The sequence below is a fragment of the Gamsiella multidivaricata genome (genome assembly GCF_025024155.1).
Source record: "Gamsiella multidivaricata strain RSA 2152 chromosome Unknown BC939scaffold_11, whole genome shotgun sequence".
Lineage (NCBI taxonomy): Eukaryota > Fungi > Mortierellomycota > Mortierellomycetes > Mortierellales > Mortierellaceae > Gamsiella > Gamsiella multidivaricata.
Window position 1 is genome coordinate 539,802 of NW_026251719.1, and position 16,222 is coordinate 556,023.

Genomic DNA, 16,222 nt, shown 5'->3' on the forward strand with positions numbered 1-16,222 from the left:
CTCCAAAGGAAAAAATAAATAAAAAAATAAAAACTTCTCAAGTTTATTCCAAAAAATAGTAATATTTAGAATGTTTAGATGACGACGGACCAGCCCTTGGGACCCTCAACATCGCCATACTGGATATCCATAATGGCATCGTTGATGCGCTTGGTCAACTTTCCGGCCTGGCTGGTCTTGTCTGAGGCATCCAGGGGCACATGAATGTCGTGTCCATCATAATGGATCCTCTTGATAGGGCACACAATGCAGGCAGTTCCAGCGCCTATATGTTTTTTTTTTTTTTTTTTTTGAGAGAGAGAGAGAGAGAGAAAAAGAGAGATGTTCATTCAAAGTAGAAAAATGATTAGCATCAGGCACCATATCAAGTGTCAAAGAGATAACATCGGGATCCATCTATGCTTGCTGCGCAAGAGAAGCAAAGATTGCAAGCAAAGGGATGATTCCTTTCAGCAATAAAAAAAAAAACGTCCGTCCAAGCATTGCGGATAAGATTTTTTTTTTTTTTTTTTTGTGACCCAAATGAGTAATAAGAGCCACGCGCAGTAAAGCATTGCGCACCCTTATCCTTCTTATCCAAGTTTGCAAAAAAAAACTTACCGAACATCTCGATGATACGACCCTCCTTATCGGCCCTGACCAGATCCTTCATTGTGAACTTGCGCTCCGAGACCTTGAATTCTCCCCACTGACGAGCAAGGGACAAGATACTGTCACGGGTGACACCGGGCAAGATCGATCCATCCAACTCAGGGGTGACCAGCTCCCTTTCACCCTGCTCGTTCTTCCAGAAGACAAAGCAGTTCATGGTGCCGACCTCGGTGACCTGGTGATCGGGTCCAAACAACCACAGGTTCTGCTGGTACCCTTCCTTGTTGGCATCCAGCTGAGGCTTGATGCAAGGGGCATAGTTGCCTCCGACCTTGGCGTCACCCGTTCCGCCGGGCCAGGCGCGAACCTTGTCCGAGGTCGCCAACAGGTTGACGGCATTGAATCCCGAGGGGAAGTAGGGGCCGACGGGCGAGGCAATGACGAAGATCATGGCCTTGTTGGAGGCGCCAACACCCAGAGACTCTTGTGTACCGATCATGGTTGGACGGAGGTACAGAGAGTAGCCGCGGCCCTTGGGAATCCAGCGATCGTCCACCTTGAGGAAGTCGCCAATCAACTTTGTGAGCTCGTCGCCGTCGAATGACTATTTGGATAAAAACGGGTGATTGTTTAGCAAAGGCTTCTATCAGAAAGTGCACAACATTCGTTAAGCAACTGAAGAGATATGGGCTTACGGGAAGAGCAATGCGCTGAGCACTCTTGTTGAAGCGCTTCATGTTCATATCCGGACGGAACAAACGGGTTTTTCCATCCTTATCCTTGTAGGCCTTCATACCCTCGAAGCACTCAAAGGCATAATGGAAGACCACAGCCGAGGGATCCAATTGGAGCTTGCCGTATTCCTTGATCTGAGGGACACCCCAGCCCTTGCCAGCCTCCCACTCGACCGTCAACATGTTATCGGAGAAGGTCTTGCCAAAGACCAGTTGCGAATTCTCCTGAAGGGACTTCTGGTTCTTCGAGGGATTCGACTGGAGCTTTGAAGCATCCAGAGGAGCCAATTGGGTGCTGTAGAAGCGGGAGGAGAGGACCTTGGCGCTGAAGCGGGATGCAGACGCGGCGGTCGTGTGGGCCTTGAGGGCCTGGCGCATGGTTCTTTGGACAAACATGGTAGTGTGTAACGTGTGGCGTGTAGTGTGCTGTGTATGAGAGAGAGAAAAGGGATGGGATCCGATGAGGAGTAGAGGAGTCGATTAGGATCGATGAGGGATGAGAAGAGGGGAGAGATGGCTGATTCAGGAATCAGATGAGGAGGAAGGGAGGAAGGAGTGTGAGGAAGGAAGAAGGAAAGAGAGAAAGAAAAAAGAGGAGAGAGATAATCTCTCCAGACGCCAAAGGGAGAATGACTGGTCTGACTTGATTTGACAGAAGTGAGTGGATTCAAACCACGCTGAGTCAAAGAGTGGGGGACCCGTGGGAAGAAAGGGGGGACAGAAAGGGGAAAGAATCACCCGCACTATCCAGCAATATCGCACTTTACTGAACAAGACCCTTTCACAATTCTCCCACGGGTCAACAGAGCAGCGCCTAAGTGCAATTGCTGTCTTACCAACCCGAACTGTCCTTCAAGAATTTGATCCGCGCTCTTGTTCAACGAACGCAAGCGCTGCGACAATAGGGCGTCTACCTCTGTGGATGTATTGCTGATGGAAACGACACAGAGGGCTGCTGAAACCCCCGATTTACCAGATCATTATAGGATTCAATTGGCACACCGGCTACGATCCTTCGTTCAGCTCTTCAGAGCGGATACACTTTGAAAGGTTCTACCCGGTATACTGGTGTTCTTGTCTGTGGTATATTACAGGATGCATGCTAGCCATCACAATAACACAGCAAGATCTTGTACGTCCACCAAGCTGAGTACGTATATGTTTTTTTCAGGCACTTTAATAGATGCACGTGGCATCCATGTGCCTAAGAACTGCAACAAATCTGGGGCCTCCAGTTTGGTGCTACAAACCCAAACCCTGCAGACACATTGGTACACGCAACTCTGTTGAGGCAATGTGGAGCTTGTCCAGCGCTGAAAATACTCAAATGAGGGACCGCATCTGATTGGGCTGGGTAGTCGTACAAGGTATGGCGAAGCACGAGGCGTGAGCAAGGAGGTTGCATCCCACTTCACTTGTCTCTTTCATTCTCCTTCTCCCTCTCCTTCCCGAACCGTCTTATTTTTTTTTTACTCAGAGGCAGCTGCACCATGACAAATCCTTCCCAGACCGAAAAGCACATCCAGCACTTACGAGCACAATCGTCGCCCAAGACAGTCAAGATCCCTTCAAAATTGGACAATGCGACTGATGAACGCTACATCCCGTGGAGGCACATCCAGAGGTGCTTCAAGAATGTCCAGTACGTCACGAATGACGAGGAATCCGTGGGGTTCATGACTGACTATAAGAATGAAGAGTAAGGTCAAGAATGTACTTTTGTTTAAATTACACGTTGAATAATCACGAAGAGCTGGATCCTAACGGTCCCTCGTTGTCGCCTTAGTGCCCCACAGGATTGTGCCTTGGAGAATCAGCTACCATCCAGGGATCGTGCTCGAGGCGGCAATAGAGGACGTCCACCAAGGAATCAGTGCTATACCAGAGACTGCCTCTCGCCACACTACTGTCGCTGAAGCCATGCTGTAATACAAAAACCATCCAGTTCAGAACACTGCAACAGCAGTTGCAACACAGCAGTCATTCCAGGAGTACATCTAGATCTATCAGTCGTATCTCGAGGCCAGCGTCTCCGGCCAGCCAACCCAAGCAGCGAGGACACAGTGGCCAAGCGCCTCGGTCCTTTGGAGACTCACGACGCCTTCCAGGTCTACACTCTGCAAATCCATATGCAGATCCTCGACGAGCTGGCGCTCCTTCAGAACCAAGTCCACGCTGTTCGCACCCTGACATACGAGCTGCATCAGTACCCGATCCCTCGCATGTTCATTGTCCCCCGAAAGCGCTACGACGTAAAGGACAAGGTCAGCAAGCTGTTCGCAAAGCAGTTCCGCTTGTTCTCCCTGTGCGATTGCGGCGAGCATACTATGACCGAGGGCACCACGATCCTGCATGAGATCCATCTGGTCAAGCACGAAGGATACGGCGTCGAGCAGCTAAAGGGGTGGATACGGATCCCATGCCCTGACGATCATGAAGCTGCTCAAGTATGGCTGTACTGTTGCTGGCGTGGTTGTGCCACTCCTGGCTTATCTGAACCTTGCTCAAAGCATCGAGACCATCGGGGAGAGCGTCGAAGTCGGCGCAGATGGCATTGCACCTCTGCGACGATGCGATCAGGTATCTTGAAGAACTGCAGGGCATCAATGGAGGACCAGACACAACGCCTGGGAAGATGGATCTGAATGCGACAGAGGCGCTGGAGGGGGCGGGTCTTCGACAGTTAGAGCCGTTTCTGCGCGTCAAAGATCAGAATCGCATCTTCAGTGACCTCTACCAGACTATCACATCCCAGAGGCATGTTAAATGGGTTTGCTTGTACCATTACCGCGACAACTAGAGAAGACCATGGCGCGACTCATATTCGTGCACGTTCTCGATACCATTGGTCATGCAGGAAGAGTAAATCCCTACTGTAACCCTATGTTGGCAATTTCTTGTCAAGCGGGCGATGTAGCCATTGGCCCTTCTTTGTGCATTGTCAGTTGCAGACGATACAAATATGAGCGGCAGAAGACGCGTCGCCGGACAGGACAGGTGTAGCTCTGCGTCCGAGTCAGCAGCCAATCACTGGCTTCTATCTGCTGGACGCCGTCGGCATTTAGGGTTATTTAGAGTCCATGGTCTGTGCTCCTGGTGATATTCTACGCGCAAGTCGCATTGAGGTTGAGGGTTGAGGGTGCAGCAAGCAGTGCAGCCAGGCCCCAGTTGCCCTTAGTGCAGTCCGTTAGCTTCTGCTTCGTAGCGTGTTTGCTGGCAACAAAGCTACATCTTCGGCTTCTCTTTTTTACTTTCGCATGTCCACTGACACAGTCAGTTGGATGGATATAACGACAAGCGAATCCGTGTGGATTCGACTACAACGATTGCATGTTGTGCTCATCATTTGCCACGGCTAGGTGTCCAGGTGTGGTATTCATGGTTGCAATACCACACTTATATCACCCATCTAATCGTGCTTATTGGCGATTGCTAAAGTATAAAGAGAATAGCCTTCCAGCACCCTAACATGTCTTCATACTCTCTTTCTTTATCCTTTGCACATTCGACTTTTCTCCTTATAGTTCTCACCTTGTCCTCACTTTCAGCACTGCGTGTCACTCAGTTCTGTAAGTTAAAGACCGTTCCTGCCCTCTTGTCTGTCCCATTTCTCCATCCACAACCAGTTCATCCCCAAAATCGACCTCCCACTTGCTCACCTCCTGTAAGCCAGGCCTGCCGATGTACTTTCCGCTTCCATAACCAACAGCACATACAGCCGAGCCCTGCACCTGATGCACCGTCAGCTAAATCGGCGCCCTAGTACTTATCCTTCCACATACATTATCCGCACACCCCATCACATAGTACCACTGCCGAACGGCGCTCTTTCTTGCCGCTATTCCACTTGTTCGGTCCTCCTACCCTTGCACCTATGACGGACAGCCTTGACCGCAACTTTACATGCATTCCTTACGCACCTCAGCACCAGAGAATGGATCTTCTATCCCTGGGACGCGTTGTTCTATTACAAAACACCACACAAAAAGCAGCCCTGGACTTTCCTCTACACATCTGTCGTCTGTGGAAGTACACTCCCAGCCCTTCAGAGTCCCCTCTAATCCTCTAACCTATCATTGAGTATTACTAAACTGTCGACGTCCTTTTCAGCGTTAGGCTCTATGACACTGCATCGATGACTCCGATTACCCTGGCCTAGGAGGAATGGGGGTCAATGCTGGCACTAGATCCACTGTAAATGGGTCTCCTAGAAAAGCTGGGACCGATGTTACAGTGTCCGCAGAGGTAGGGGCTGGAAAGTAGATTGTTTAGGTGGATAAAGAGAGCAGCTACTGAACGAACGCGCCTGCAACCCAGGAAGTAAAGATATGATGCTCTTCAAGGAAAGAGTGCTTAGGAGCAGTGAACATGCTTAGAAGCAGTGAACAAATACCATGAAAATTAGGAAAGAATGCTGTGCGATTCTTCTATTTCTATATCTTACTTCGCTGGCGAAAGAGTCATTAGAAAAGAAAGGAGCCTTGCAAGGGCTGAACCAACAACAATAAGGAATGCACGCTCCGATTAGTCCTCGAAAGGGGTGCATTTCCCTGCCAAAACTACCCATTCTAATTCTTCATTCGATGCCAAAGACAGCACGTTTCTCAAGGAGCGGCAGCAGCATAGGGATACGACATCCCTGTGCTCCCTTCCATACACCAAGTTTCGCACAGAGACCCAGGAAGAGCTGATGAAATGCGTCGAGTCTCTCACCTATTTCTACGAAACTAAACTCTGGTTGCACGATAGATCGTCAATCCACTCCGAATACAGCCCTTGTCTGCATAGTGATCAATATCACAAGGTCATCACTAAACGCGATCGGCTATATCTATCGTCAATGTACAAAAGAACAGCAGGAAAACGTCTTATCTTTACGAGCCTGCTACTTCACATTCCTCACTTGTTCAAAAAAAAAAAAAAAAAACGCCTCGAATGCCTTTCCATTCCTTCTTGCGCCAACACCCTTCCTCTCCCATAGTACGCCACCACAAACCACTACCACCGCCACTCCCTCCTCCACCAGCAGCAGCAGCACCACACACCCCAGCTATGTCGACCTCCTCCGCCGTCGAAATGATCTTCGAGGGTGCGTCTGCCAAGGTCTCTGAGGGCACCCAAATCGCCTTGTCGACTATCACTCACTCGGGCATCGCCGAGAACTATCTCACCCCGCTGATCCGGTACATTCACAGGAAATACCTGGAATCATCTTTGCCAGTACGTGTCGGTATGTGGGGGTGTCTTGCGGTGGTCACCGTGCCGGTGACTTGTTCTCTTGGCGCGTTGTTGATGGTCAACATCGGATGCATTATCGTTACCGCAAGTGCGCTTTTCGCGATGCAGGTATGTTGAATGCGCACATACTTTCTGATCTATTCGCTGATCGACAGACATCATTAATAACTAACATGGTGCTGTCGCCTTGATATATTTAGGTGTCCATTATGACGTTTTCCGTCTTTGTGCTCATCCCATTGCTGGTTTCGGTGCTTGTTGTCGTTGGAGGACCGACATCTTTGCTGATTTTCACACTGTACATCTGTAGATCGGTTTGGTGCCTAGCCTGCTCTGTCGCAATGGGTTGATCAACAAAATAAATGTAGCAAGAGTATGATGTTTTATTTTGCAAGCCGTGTTTAAGAAAAGCTGCAAGAGTGTCATGAAGCGTCCTTTGCAGGTGGTGCTTTCCTTCGTCTCTTCTGTCGAGGACCGTCTGATTCACAACTTGATTCCTGGAGCTCCTGTTTCTTTTGAGCTAATTCCATCGCGGCAGGTACTAAAAAGAAAGTAGAGGATCGCTAGTGTAAGAGAACGCCCTATCGCGATATAATGCTGCAGCCAAGGCTTCGTGAATGGGAACCATGGGCGACATACCTTGGATCACGCTCATGCTCTGTTGTGCCGCGGCTGTTGCCATGGTTACCAAGGCAATCAAGTCCTGCTCCTGGAGATTTGCTTGATCAAGGCGCCCTCCGTCGTGCTGCAGCTCTTGCTGCTGTACATCCTGATGTTGTGTCTCTTGAAGGTCCACTCCTGGCCGTGACGCTTCTTGTTGCTGACCTTCCTGCTGCTCTCCTTCTTGTTCTCCTTGTTCTTCCCGCTGATCAATACCTCCATTTTCGTGTTCCTTCTGCTGTGACTCTTGTGGTTGTCCCTGTGGTTGAACAGGACACCTTGGAGTAAATCTGTGGTGCTTTTCATAATGCTTCCGCAGAGCAGCCCTGTTCAAAAACTTTGCGAAGCACGTCGGTTCGGAGCACTCCACGGGCTCCATTCGACCTTTGTCCCCATCGTGCATGTTCTGCTCATGCTCCTTCAGGAACTTGAATTCCCTGAAGCAAAAACGGCAGAATCCAGGAGCAGCCTGGGGCGGCATCGTTCGACAACTGGAAGCCCCGATGAGTTTGCAAAGGTGAGAGAGGGTAGTCGAGGTCGGCGATGGGTGTGGTTCAGTGTGCTGTGCCTGGATCGTGAGTGCGGTCGAGAAGGAAAATCGTATAGGCAATCCATACAAGATTTTCACGCAGGAAATCCGCAGAGAAGAGGGCTGTGCTCAAAGTTACTTTTTTTATCATCTTTATAGTCTACGGATTGTTGCTGTCGGTGCATTCTTGAAAGGCATTAGAGCTATTGGGATGGCACTCATAAGGCGAAAGAAGCCAGGTCGTAAAGTGGGCGCTTCTGTACATTCGCCACGCGCATCATCTCTGTCTCCGAGCCATTGGCTGCACTCTCCGGAGTCAACTAGTGCCCCTTATCCTTCACAACCGTGAGCCAGCCGGTGAAGGTCTCGACATTCGAAACATTAATAGTCGAGAGATTGGACGTACCAGCCTCCTCGGGCGTGAAGATATACTTGCTGTTGTCAAAGTCGATGTCCTCGTACGCAACATCATCGCTAGTCTCAAGGTTTACTGCCTGACCAAATCTCAATTTGATGTCTCCGTGGCCAGTGCAGCCTAAGAATTCTACGGTGTAGTCTTGGTCGATTTGGAGGGTTTCTTGGGCAGCCGCGATTACACAGCTGATAATCTGCGCGGAAACCGAAAGGGGCCTCACGATGGCAAAAGCAGAGACGAACAGGAGCGTAGCGGAAGCACGGATCATGTTGGACGCAATATAAGAAAGTTGCATAGTGTTTTTTTGGAAATAAAAGGGCAGAGAGTGATGGGTTGTTCCCGCCAACTTGCTGGCTTTTGGGGTCGTTTGACGCGCTAAAGGAATAACGCTTCCTGGCTGACCTTGTCCCTTGTAATTTCTAACTTACCACGCTTTGGCTCGATGAGCGCCATAGGCCGTTGTCTGTTGTTTTATTGCGGAGAAGGATTGCGCATTTGTATTGTGCCCACTCCATTATTTAGGCGGTTAGTATCTCCTGGCAATGAAGTTCTTGCCATTGGATTGCATACAGGACCTCCTCGAGATCGAACCCATGAGTATCTCGGGATATGTGCCGAGGCTCAGATTCCATGAAATCGCGAGCACCACTCCCTGATCGTTAGGTTTATCGACTAACGGACAGGCACCAGGACGTGTAGACCCATATATTAGCGCCGTGGTCATCAGTTTGTAGTGAGGTCCCAGACCAAGCGCGCTCAAAGACACCGTTGATCAGCAACTTGACACTGAGCCTCTGTGGCTATTTGTTTGGATGTGCCATTCAACAATAGTACTAGTAATTCACGAACAACAGATCAAAGATGAAGGCCGAGTTGACTTTACAGGCATTTATTTCTGATGCAAGCTGGAGTAACAAGACAACAACGAGGTTTTTGTTTTTTAAATCGTATTAAAGCACAGAGGGAATGTGAGGAAACAACAGATGAGATTGAACAATGTGGGTGAGAGATATATTTGAGCAAGATAAAAGAGAGAAGAAGTGTAAAGTTGATGCCGTTGCCGTGAAGTGTGGTGTGTGGATGTAATAGGCTTGATTGTGTTACAAAAAGTATTGGTTTCCGCCGGCGCCGGATGATGACTGGGTATGTTGAACTTCCACCGCTGAAAAAATCTTAAAGTTGGATTCATCCACGGTTGGGCCGTCTAGTTTGAGAATCGCTGCAACGTTGCCGCATCTGTAACAGTAATTTGGTGCCGACCAAACTAGCAACAACAAAATGGAAACCGATTCCAACGCCATGGTTAGTCTGTAATTCTTTTCTCTCCCCGATCCTCAGAAATATGCTATCAAGGGTTGATTATACATACCTGTAACAAGGTTATCATCCGGGAACATGTATTTGAATCCCTCCTGAACAAGTTGATGAGCACGAGCGATGAGGTTGAGACCGTTGACATGATTGAATTCGCTCGTGACCTTGGCGCCAAAGAGCCATCCTGCTCCTCTTGGACTCACTCCCCAGCCGTCAATATCATCTGGGTCTGACCACATCAAGTCTATATCGAAGATAAAAGATTGTTGGCACATCAATTAGGAATTCCTGTCCGTCGTGAACCGTAAAGGTGCTGGAAAAAGCATCGGATCCTTCATACCACAGAAGGCTCCTTCATGTGGGATTTCCTGGCATCTTTGAATGGTACGAATCTGATCCAATGTCCTGACATCGGGTGAGAGACCTCCATGTACGCACAGCACACGGCCATCGACAATCTATCCAAAGAGGATAGGGCAATACAGATTAGATGACATAGTTTTTCGTTCAAACGACGTAGATGAGGCATGCGAAATACCAAAGGTCTGTCTTAATATCGTTCCTGCTCATGTCCTCATGCAACTTACAGCAGCCAGCGTTAAATAATCGAACACTTGGCAGCAGTACTTCCAGACGTTTGCGTTTCCGTACTTGGTCTGGCATTCGTCTAAGAAATAACATTATACCGAGACGTCCATGTTAGTTACTAGAAGCGAACCATGGAAATTATAGCCAACAATGACCAGTTCAGAGAGATTCAGACGCACCATAGAAGCCATATACTTGAGTGATCTGTCTACTCTCATGGTTTCCACGAAGAAGTGTAATCTTATCGGGCCATCTATCGATATTAACCAGAACAAAGAAAGATGACTTGGTTAGTATCACTTTCGGCCGAGCACAACGAAATTACGCGAATCTATGTGAGATACACAGTTACTAGCATCAGCGCTAGTCCGTTGTCTATCTATACCTTGCTTTCAACACCATTAACAATGTAAATGTTTCCAAGCTGTTAAATCCTCGGTCCACAAAGTCGCCCTACAACATCAGTAAGATAAAGGGCGTCCATTAACAACATGAAGTCCTAGCCCTTCCTGCTTGACAACTTGCAGAAAACCGTATATGTCTAAAGCACGCTTCCACTGCGCAATCCATGACCATGGCGATGGCCTGTATCCGTACCATAAAGATATAATTCGTTTCTGGAATCTCTCCTCCGACCCTGAAAAGCTCCATCAGGTCAAAGAACTGTCCATGGATATCTCCGCAGACGGTGACAGGTGAGCGTACCGGCTGGATGTTGGATTCCTCCATCAAGAGCTCTTTAACCTAAACGCGGCAGAGAAAACATTTGATGAGCGAGTACGTTCGCCTCAATCAAAAGATGCAGGCCAATGTGTTATTTGTTACAGTACCATTTCGCACAGCTTCTTGATCTCGAGCTCTGGCAGGGGTTGACATTGTCGGACTGTCTCGAGCCATTCGTCAGGTCCAGGCATGGTTGAATACGTGCTTTTTTTTTAGTGGTTATTGCGTGGTGAATTGAGTTGGTATGAAGGGTATGTGCTGGTGCTGTGTGAAATCAGGATGAAATTGACAAAGGCAATAAGAAAGTGAGTTGCAGTGCCTCCTTCTTTGATGGGATAATGGGCAACAGGTGAAAAAGAGTTGAGGTCCAACAAGCCTGGCTGATGCAGCAGAATGACGCCGAGGCCAATGAGGGAAGCGAGAGTCTCACTCGTACGAAATCCGCACATCTGCGCACCTATTACGTCACCGAAGTGGCTTCTAAGCGTCGCATACGACATGGGAAATCATCAGGGGGAGTGTGGGGGCGGCACACAAAAAAAACTAGTCTGACTACTATTCCTCGCGGGGTCGGCGCGTCCTCTGGAGAATCGCCATGATCTGTTCCTCCTCCTCCGAAGCCTTTCTCTTGGATGCCTTTTGGGTGCTGTCTTGGACGCTATCGAGAGTGCAGTTGTCGATGCTGCTACTGCTACTGCTGGTTCCCTCAAAAGCTTGGTGGTCCTTTTCCTCAGCGCCCCCGGTGGTCTCCGTCTTCATCCACGGATAATTTCCCTCCTCGTCTACCGGCTGCAGGTACAAAGGCCGCTGTTGGTGGAGCAGATGTCCTTGGACGGCATTCACCATGCTGTGGGCCGCCATCTCATCCCTGTGGAATGGAGTTCCGCAGTCCTCGCAGAAGAGCCTTCGGATAGACACCTGGGAAACAAATGTGTGACAACGGAGGCATTTCTTGGAGCTGTAATATTCATTAACACCAAGAACGATGTAACTAAGCGACCTGGCCTAAAGAGCGATGGCGGTGAAATGTGTGAAAGTCAATAAATGGACTATCTGTCGTAGGGACAAGAAATCGCCAGAGGAGTGAAACACTTACCAGGGGCACAAAGAATGCCAGAAAGGAGTCGTGGAGTGATGTGAGGCGCGAGCAACTGCTGAATTGACCAAGTCCAATGCCAATCACCACCATGTTCTTTTCGTCTCTTTTGGCGCCTATCGATCCCCCCACCGACCTCAGCAAACTGTTTGCGATTACCAGGTACTCCTCCTCCCGTGCACGTTGGGCATCCCATTTGTGGCTCTGGTAAAGCCTGTTCGAGCCATTGTAAAAACTGCTCAAGCGCTGCTCGACCATCTCGAGCTGCTGAATGTACTGCCCAACGCTTGCATCTGGCCCGCGGAGCGGTGGGAGGTCTGACTCAATCTCTTGGATCGATTGAGTTGCACCTTCCGGTACCACCCGTTTTTGCTCCTCTGTCCATCTTCGGAACTTGAATGTGGGTTGGTACACGGCCTTCTGGTTAACAGATATGTTGTAGTATGTCTCTGGATAGGGCGGATCAATCAAAGAGGCAGCAGAGTTCGTCCCAGAGGCGGCTGTGGAGATCAAAGAGGCAGGAGTGACCCTGTGGGTAGTAGCGGTTGGGAAAGCAGAGATCGTCACGACACGCCCCTTTCCTTTTTTGTCGTTGATCGGACGGTCTGTATCTGGTAGGAAGGCGCTTCCAGCTACAACATAGGCTTGACCAATATCCAGACACAAAATCTTGATCTTTTCTGGAGGGCAATGCGGCCAGAGTCGAGTGACATCGTCCTTGGTCTTTACGACATTCCGGATCTCCTGCAAGTAATAGTCGGTACCTCCAACCGTTGACGTCAGGCGAGGGGGCAAAATGGCATCTGCCAGCCTCCGATATCGAACTGCTTGCAACTCCCTTAACTTGTAGGCAGACAGCTGAAGCCTGAAGCCATTGGTGCGGAAAGATCCTGTCAGAACATATCCCTTGAGGCTGTAATTTCGAGGGTCAAAGTTGGGATCACGGATGGCAGACAAATGGTTCCTCGCATCCAAAAGGGACATGTTGGTGATTGCGCCTCGGTATCCCAACTTCCCTCGTTGCCGAACAGTGAGACCAGTAGGAGCGACGTCTGCAATAAGGCTCTTGATTAGGAGCCCTGGCTCTTGATCTGGTAACCATATGGTTATCACGTCTTTCTCCGAGGAGCAGCTCGGAAATGTGACCCTTGCCAACTCCAGAATCCGAGTTTAGGAGCGGTCGTTTCCAGCATAAAGTGACGAGCTCTCGCTCCGAGAACGAGACAAAACCATCCTTTGCCGAAGATAGTGGGGCAATCTTCCGCCTGTTGCCGCTCATCATGTTGAATGTCAGAAAGTCCTCCACGGCTGTCAACTCGTTATGGATCTCCAAGTCGTATCCAACTACTTCCGGTCTGCCTTTTTTTTGCCAACCTTGAGCTATTGTTGATAAAGCGACCATCTTGTAGTAGAAAAATTCCTAATGTCATGCTACAGAATTCATTCAAGAAATACACTTGTTACCTGCTCTTGTAGTTCAATCGCTCCATTGCGATAAATACGTTTGAACTCAGCGCCCAGCTGAGTAGACACACTCCGTACTAGCTCCGAAGGTGAGAAAGGTGTGCTCTAGCGTATAGCACTTGTTAGCCTTGGGGGAGTGTACAAGTTCAGCTCCTGTAATCGCCCAATGAAGCCAGTAACAAGTTTGCCAACGCCTCGATTCGTGGGAGGATTGCCCGAATAAAGATGTCGTAGAAAGGCATAAAGGAACTGACTACTGGAACTGTCAGGTTCGCCATCGATGTCGTCGTCAGTGTGATTCTCACTACTGTCCTGGCCGCCATCTGCATCCTTGAGTTCTACCCTTGGGCATAATCCATCGAGATAGTCTCGGTCCTTTGGTTGCATATAACCAGCCGCCATGCTTTCCACGTACAGAGCAATGAGTCTCTGAGCACGTCGTTTGGTCCTGTTGGCCTCTCCAACGGCCTCCCGCAAGCAGTCAATCATTTCGTCAGCGACGTCCGCCCTGGTTTTCAATGCCGCCCTGATGTTTGCTTGTATAGTGCCGATACGAAGAGTCGCCTTTGGGTGCTCCCATTTCAGCCCATTCCAGAGCTGTCGCTTGTCCATGGATTCAATAGGTGTTGGTGGCTTCGATGGCTTCTTGACTGGCTTCTTAGCTGGCTTCTTAGCTGGCTTCTTAGCTGGCTTCTTTGGGGTCAACTTGTTCTCAACTTTCTCCAAAGGACTCTCAGGCAGCTCGGTCCATGGCTTCCATTTGTAGCGCTTCATTGCCTGTGGAGGTTCGTGCGTTACTGTTTTCGTCCTGGTTTTAAAGGAGTAGCGAGGGCGAGGAGGAGGTGTGGTAGTCGAATCCTTGCTGTCCTTCGGAGGCGGGCGGTCGATGGTGCGGTACCTGTTGAACTTTTGAGAGGATCAATGTCGAGGTGGAGAACCGGGGGACAACGCACTACGTACAAAAATGGAGAAAGAAGAAAGGAATTAATAAAACACTGCAAATGCAATTGTCATCACAGACAAACTGAAATGTATTGGTGAGGCATACCTCTTTGTTGCCTGTCTGGAAGCTAACTGCGCCTGTTTCCGCTCGGTAAACTTGCTGCGAGCATACTGGTACCTTTCCTTGATGCCCTCCAATCTCGCCTCAAGTGCGGTAGTATCTGGTTTGTCATGTTGGCCATGCGCGATCGGGGTTTGGTGAAGATGGACGAAAACATTGATGCTCGTGTCGAAAGTAATGCCGCTTTTGTTCTTGATAACAACACGTTCATCAGCAAGGTATTCTTTCATTAGTGCCGGTACGTCTTTGGCTAAGAGATGAAAGATGAATGTATTAGAACAAGACATTTTTTCAATGTGAAAAAGCCAATGCATAGTACGCACCCTGATCGTCTGATCCTTTGGCTTTCATATCCTTAACGATCTCATAGTTGGTCTCGCATCCCAAGACGTACAGACTGCGATTGTAATCATTGGTCGACACAACACCCAAGACCGTAAGCTGTTCTGCCGTCTCGAGTCCCAGCGCAGACAACATGTCTTTTTTCCGATACTCCAAGAAACCGCCACCACATACTGGTCGCCAAACAACAGGGATGCTGTGGTAAATGAGAAGGTCCGAGTCCCCGCTGATGACAATGTCTCCTTCCATGGTATCTGTGGCGATTTTGACATCCGCCTCTGTATCACATTGCACGACCCTCCATCCGTGGTTCTCGAGAAAGCGGACAAGTCCGTTCCGAGCTTCCACATCCCAGCGAAAGGCGTTTGTGAGTTGCTTATCAACATTGGTAAAATGGCGCTTCCTGATATGTGCGCCTTCGGATACACGATCCATGAAAGTCGTGACATGATCGTCGGCGGCGTTGATGGCCGTTTTTCGAGCATTCTGGCGCTTTTCATGGGTTGCAAGCTTTCCCTCGCATTGAGCGCCATCGAAGTATAGAATGACTGTCGTTGAATCCATGATGCGTTTTACGAGATTCTTCATGACCAGAGCATGGGCAGCCTCAAGGCCACTGCAATGAGTATAGGCGTATCGAATCGTACAATAAAAGCTTCCTTGCATGTCGACGCGGAATTTGTTGTGTGGTTCACCAAGAGCTTGGCGTTGATTTCGCGGTTTTCGTAAAGCTGGGTCGTATCGCTTTTTTTTTTCGCCGTCAGGAAGCGCCAAAAGGAAAGACACCCCATGACGCGGACTGGATACCAATGGTGAAATGGAGAGTCGAGGCAACGTTGATTAGATATGAGATTTATACCAAACAAGGGCTGTACAAGGAAGGAGTGGAATGAGAAAAACGACAAGTGAAGAAATCCGATAGGTGGACTCGACCAATTGCAACCAAGGGTGATAAGTGGCAACGAAATGAGATGCAGAGGATGCGGAGCAATAAAAAAGAATATTTGTTCCAATAAGAATGGCACGTACCTGTGAAGGCAATGGTTCAAAGGACAAACAGCCAATATTGGTTATGGTAATGGGCAGAAGGAGCGGATAAGGGAAAGTGAGCGCGGAGGAGGAAACAAAAACGACACGCGTCCTTCTGGCTGGAGCGGGGTGAGAACTCAAAACGCAATTATGCAGCATTTGCGATTACAAGAAGGCATACTTCCTCTAGCATCACCCTTCCCGATATGGTAATCCACTCCACTCGTACAGATGACGTTTCCGTACGGTTATGTATCCAGAGCAGCGATTGGCCGAGCATTTGTTTGGAAATAACGAAGCGTATCTTAGTACGAGACTATTAGCGCTTACTACACTCTTCTTCCTTCTAACACAACTCTTCATAGATAGTTTTTTTTATCTCACACTGTCCATGGTCAATCCCCTCTCGTACCCTTATTCTTCCTTCACTGTCATT

At 49.0% G+C, this 16,222-nt stretch overlaps 9 protein-coding genes across 9 annotated transcripts; 2 read left to right on the top strand and 7 right to left on the bottom strand.

Moving 5' to 3' along the window:
- Positions 1-19: 19 nt before the first annotated feature.
- Positions 20-1,994, bottom strand: BC939DRAFT_442053 (aminotransferase). The gene is made up of 3 exons (XM_051554332.1): positions 1,287-1,994; positions 601-1,195; positions 20-265 (listed from the first exon to the last, which is right to left on the bottom strand). The coding sequence occupies exons 1-3, from the start codon at positions 1,719-1,721 to the stop codon at positions 75-77; spliced, it is 1,221 nt and encodes a 406-aa protein (XP_051415564.1). The 5' UTR covers positions 1,722-1,994; the 3' UTR covers positions 20-74.
- Positions 1,995-2,815: 821 nt separating this feature from the next.
- Positions 2,816-4,125, top strand: BC939DRAFT_500313 (uncharacterized protein; the record flags this gene model as incomplete). Its single annotated transcript, XM_051560032.1, has 4 exons — positions 2,816-3,024; positions 3,122-3,250; positions 3,376-3,780; positions 3,906-4,125. The coding sequence occupies 4 exons, from the start codon at positions 2,816-2,818 to the stop codon at positions 4,123-4,125; spliced, it is 963 nt and encodes a 320-aa protein (XP_051415565.1).
- Positions 4,126-6,234: 2,109 nt separating this feature from the next.
- BC939DRAFT_490486 (uncharacterized protein) lies at positions 6,235-6,873 on the top strand (the record flags this gene model as incomplete). The annotated part of the gene is made up of 3 exons (XM_051559453.1): positions 6,235-6,508; positions 6,547-6,671; positions 6,764-6,873. The coding sequence occupies exons 1-3, from the start codon at positions 6,261-6,263 to the stop codon at positions 6,871-6,873; spliced, it is 483 nt and encodes a 160-aa protein (XP_051415566.1). The 5' UTR covers positions 6,235-6,260.
- Positions 6,874-6,985: 112 nt separating this feature from the next.
- On the bottom strand, positions 6,986-7,704 carry BC939DRAFT_474390 (uncharacterized protein; the record flags this gene model as incomplete). Its single annotated transcript, XM_051558414.1, has 2 exons — positions 6,986-7,104; positions 7,203-7,704. The coding sequence occupies 2 exons, from the start codon at positions 7,702-7,704 to the stop codon at positions 6,986-6,988; spliced, it is 621 nt and encodes a 206-aa protein (XP_051415567.1).
- Positions 7,705-8,072: 368 nt separating this feature from the next.
- Positions 8,073-8,462, bottom strand: BC939DRAFT_474391 (uncharacterized protein; the record flags this gene model as incomplete). Its single annotated transcript, XM_051558415.1, has 1 exon — positions 8,073-8,462. One exon carries the CDS (start codon positions 8,460-8,462, stop codon positions 8,073-8,075), a length of 390 nt encoding a protein of 129 aa, XP_051415568.1.
- A 732-nt stretch (positions 8,463-9,194) lies between these two features.
- On the bottom strand, positions 9,195-11,165 carry BC939DRAFT_27997 (serine/threonine protein phosphatase Ppe1). Its single transcript, XM_051551202.1, has 8 exons — positions 10,900-11,165; positions 10,667-10,813; positions 10,455-10,522; positions 10,249-10,322; positions 10,069-10,148; positions 9,822-9,939; positions 9,537-9,725; positions 9,195-9,431 (listed from the first exon to the last, which is right to left on the bottom strand). The coding sequence occupies exons 1-8, from the start codon at positions 10,981-10,983 to the stop codon at positions 9,268-9,270; spliced, it is 924 nt and encodes a 307-aa protein (XP_051415569.1). The 5' UTR covers positions 10,984-11,165; the 3' UTR covers positions 9,195-9,267.
- Positions 11,166-11,744: 579 nt separating this feature from the next.
- BC939DRAFT_28077 (uncharacterized protein) lies at positions 11,745-13,023 on the bottom strand. The gene is made up of 2 exons (XM_051551206.1): positions 11,889-13,023; positions 11,745-11,792 (listed from the first exon to the last, which is right to left on the bottom strand). The coding sequence occupies exons 1-2, from the start codon at positions 12,870-12,872 to the stop codon at positions 11,784-11,786; spliced, it is 993 nt and encodes a 330-aa protein (XP_051415570.1). The 5' UTR covers positions 12,873-13,023; the 3' UTR covers positions 11,745-11,783.
- Positions 13,024-13,457: 434 nt separating this feature from the next.
- Positions 13,458-15,321, bottom strand: BC939DRAFT_500319 (uncharacterized protein; the record flags this gene model as incomplete). Its single annotated transcript, XM_051560033.1, has 3 exons — positions 13,458-14,250; positions 14,401-14,665; positions 14,739-15,321. The coding sequence occupies 3 exons, from the start codon at positions 15,319-15,321 to the stop codon at positions 13,458-13,460; spliced, it is 1,641 nt and encodes a 546-aa protein (XP_051415571.1).
- BC939DRAFT_442080 (uncharacterized protein) lies at positions 15,047-15,809 on the bottom strand. The gene has a single exon (XM_051554333.1). The coding sequence runs from the start codon at positions 15,546-15,548 to the stop codon at positions 15,342-15,344; it is 207 nt and encodes a 68-aa protein (XP_051415572.1). The 5' UTR covers positions 15,549-15,809; the 3' UTR covers positions 15,047-15,341.
- Between the last annotated feature and the right edge of the window lie 413 nt (positions 15,810-16,222).

Coding starts and splice junctions, on each gene's coding strand:
- BC939DRAFT_442053 (XM_051554332.1), bottom strand. CDS start 1,721: ATGTTTGTCCAAAGAACCATGCGCCAGGCCCTCAAGGCCCACACGACC. Junction 1,196..1,286: donor CTCAGCGCATTGCTCTTCCC/GTAAGCCCATAT, acceptor TTATCCAAATAG/TCATTCGACGGCGACGAGCT. Junction 266..600: donor TCGTATCATCGAGATGTTCG/GTAAGTTTTTTT, acceptor AAAAACATATAG/GCGCTGGAACTGCCTGCATT.
- BC939DRAFT_27997 (XM_051551202.1), bottom strand. CDS start 10,983: ATGCCTGGACCTGACGAATGGCTCGAGACAGTCCGACAATGTCAACCC. Junction 10,814..10,899: donor TCAAGAAGCTGTGCGAAATG/GTACTGTAACAA, acceptor TGCCGCGTTTAG/GTTAAAGAGCTCTTGATGGA. Junction 9,726..9,821: donor ACATGAAGGAGCCTTCTGTG/GTATGAAGGATC, acceptor TCTTCGATATAG/ACTTGATGTGGTCAGACCCA.
- BC939DRAFT_28077 (XM_051551206.1), bottom strand. CDS start 12,872: ATGTCCCTTTTGGATGCGAGGAACCATTTGTCTGCCATCCGTGATCCC.
- BC939DRAFT_442080 (XM_051554333.1), bottom strand. CDS start 15,548: ATGGGGTGTCTTTCCTTTTGGCGCTTCCTGACGGCGAAAAAAAAAAGC.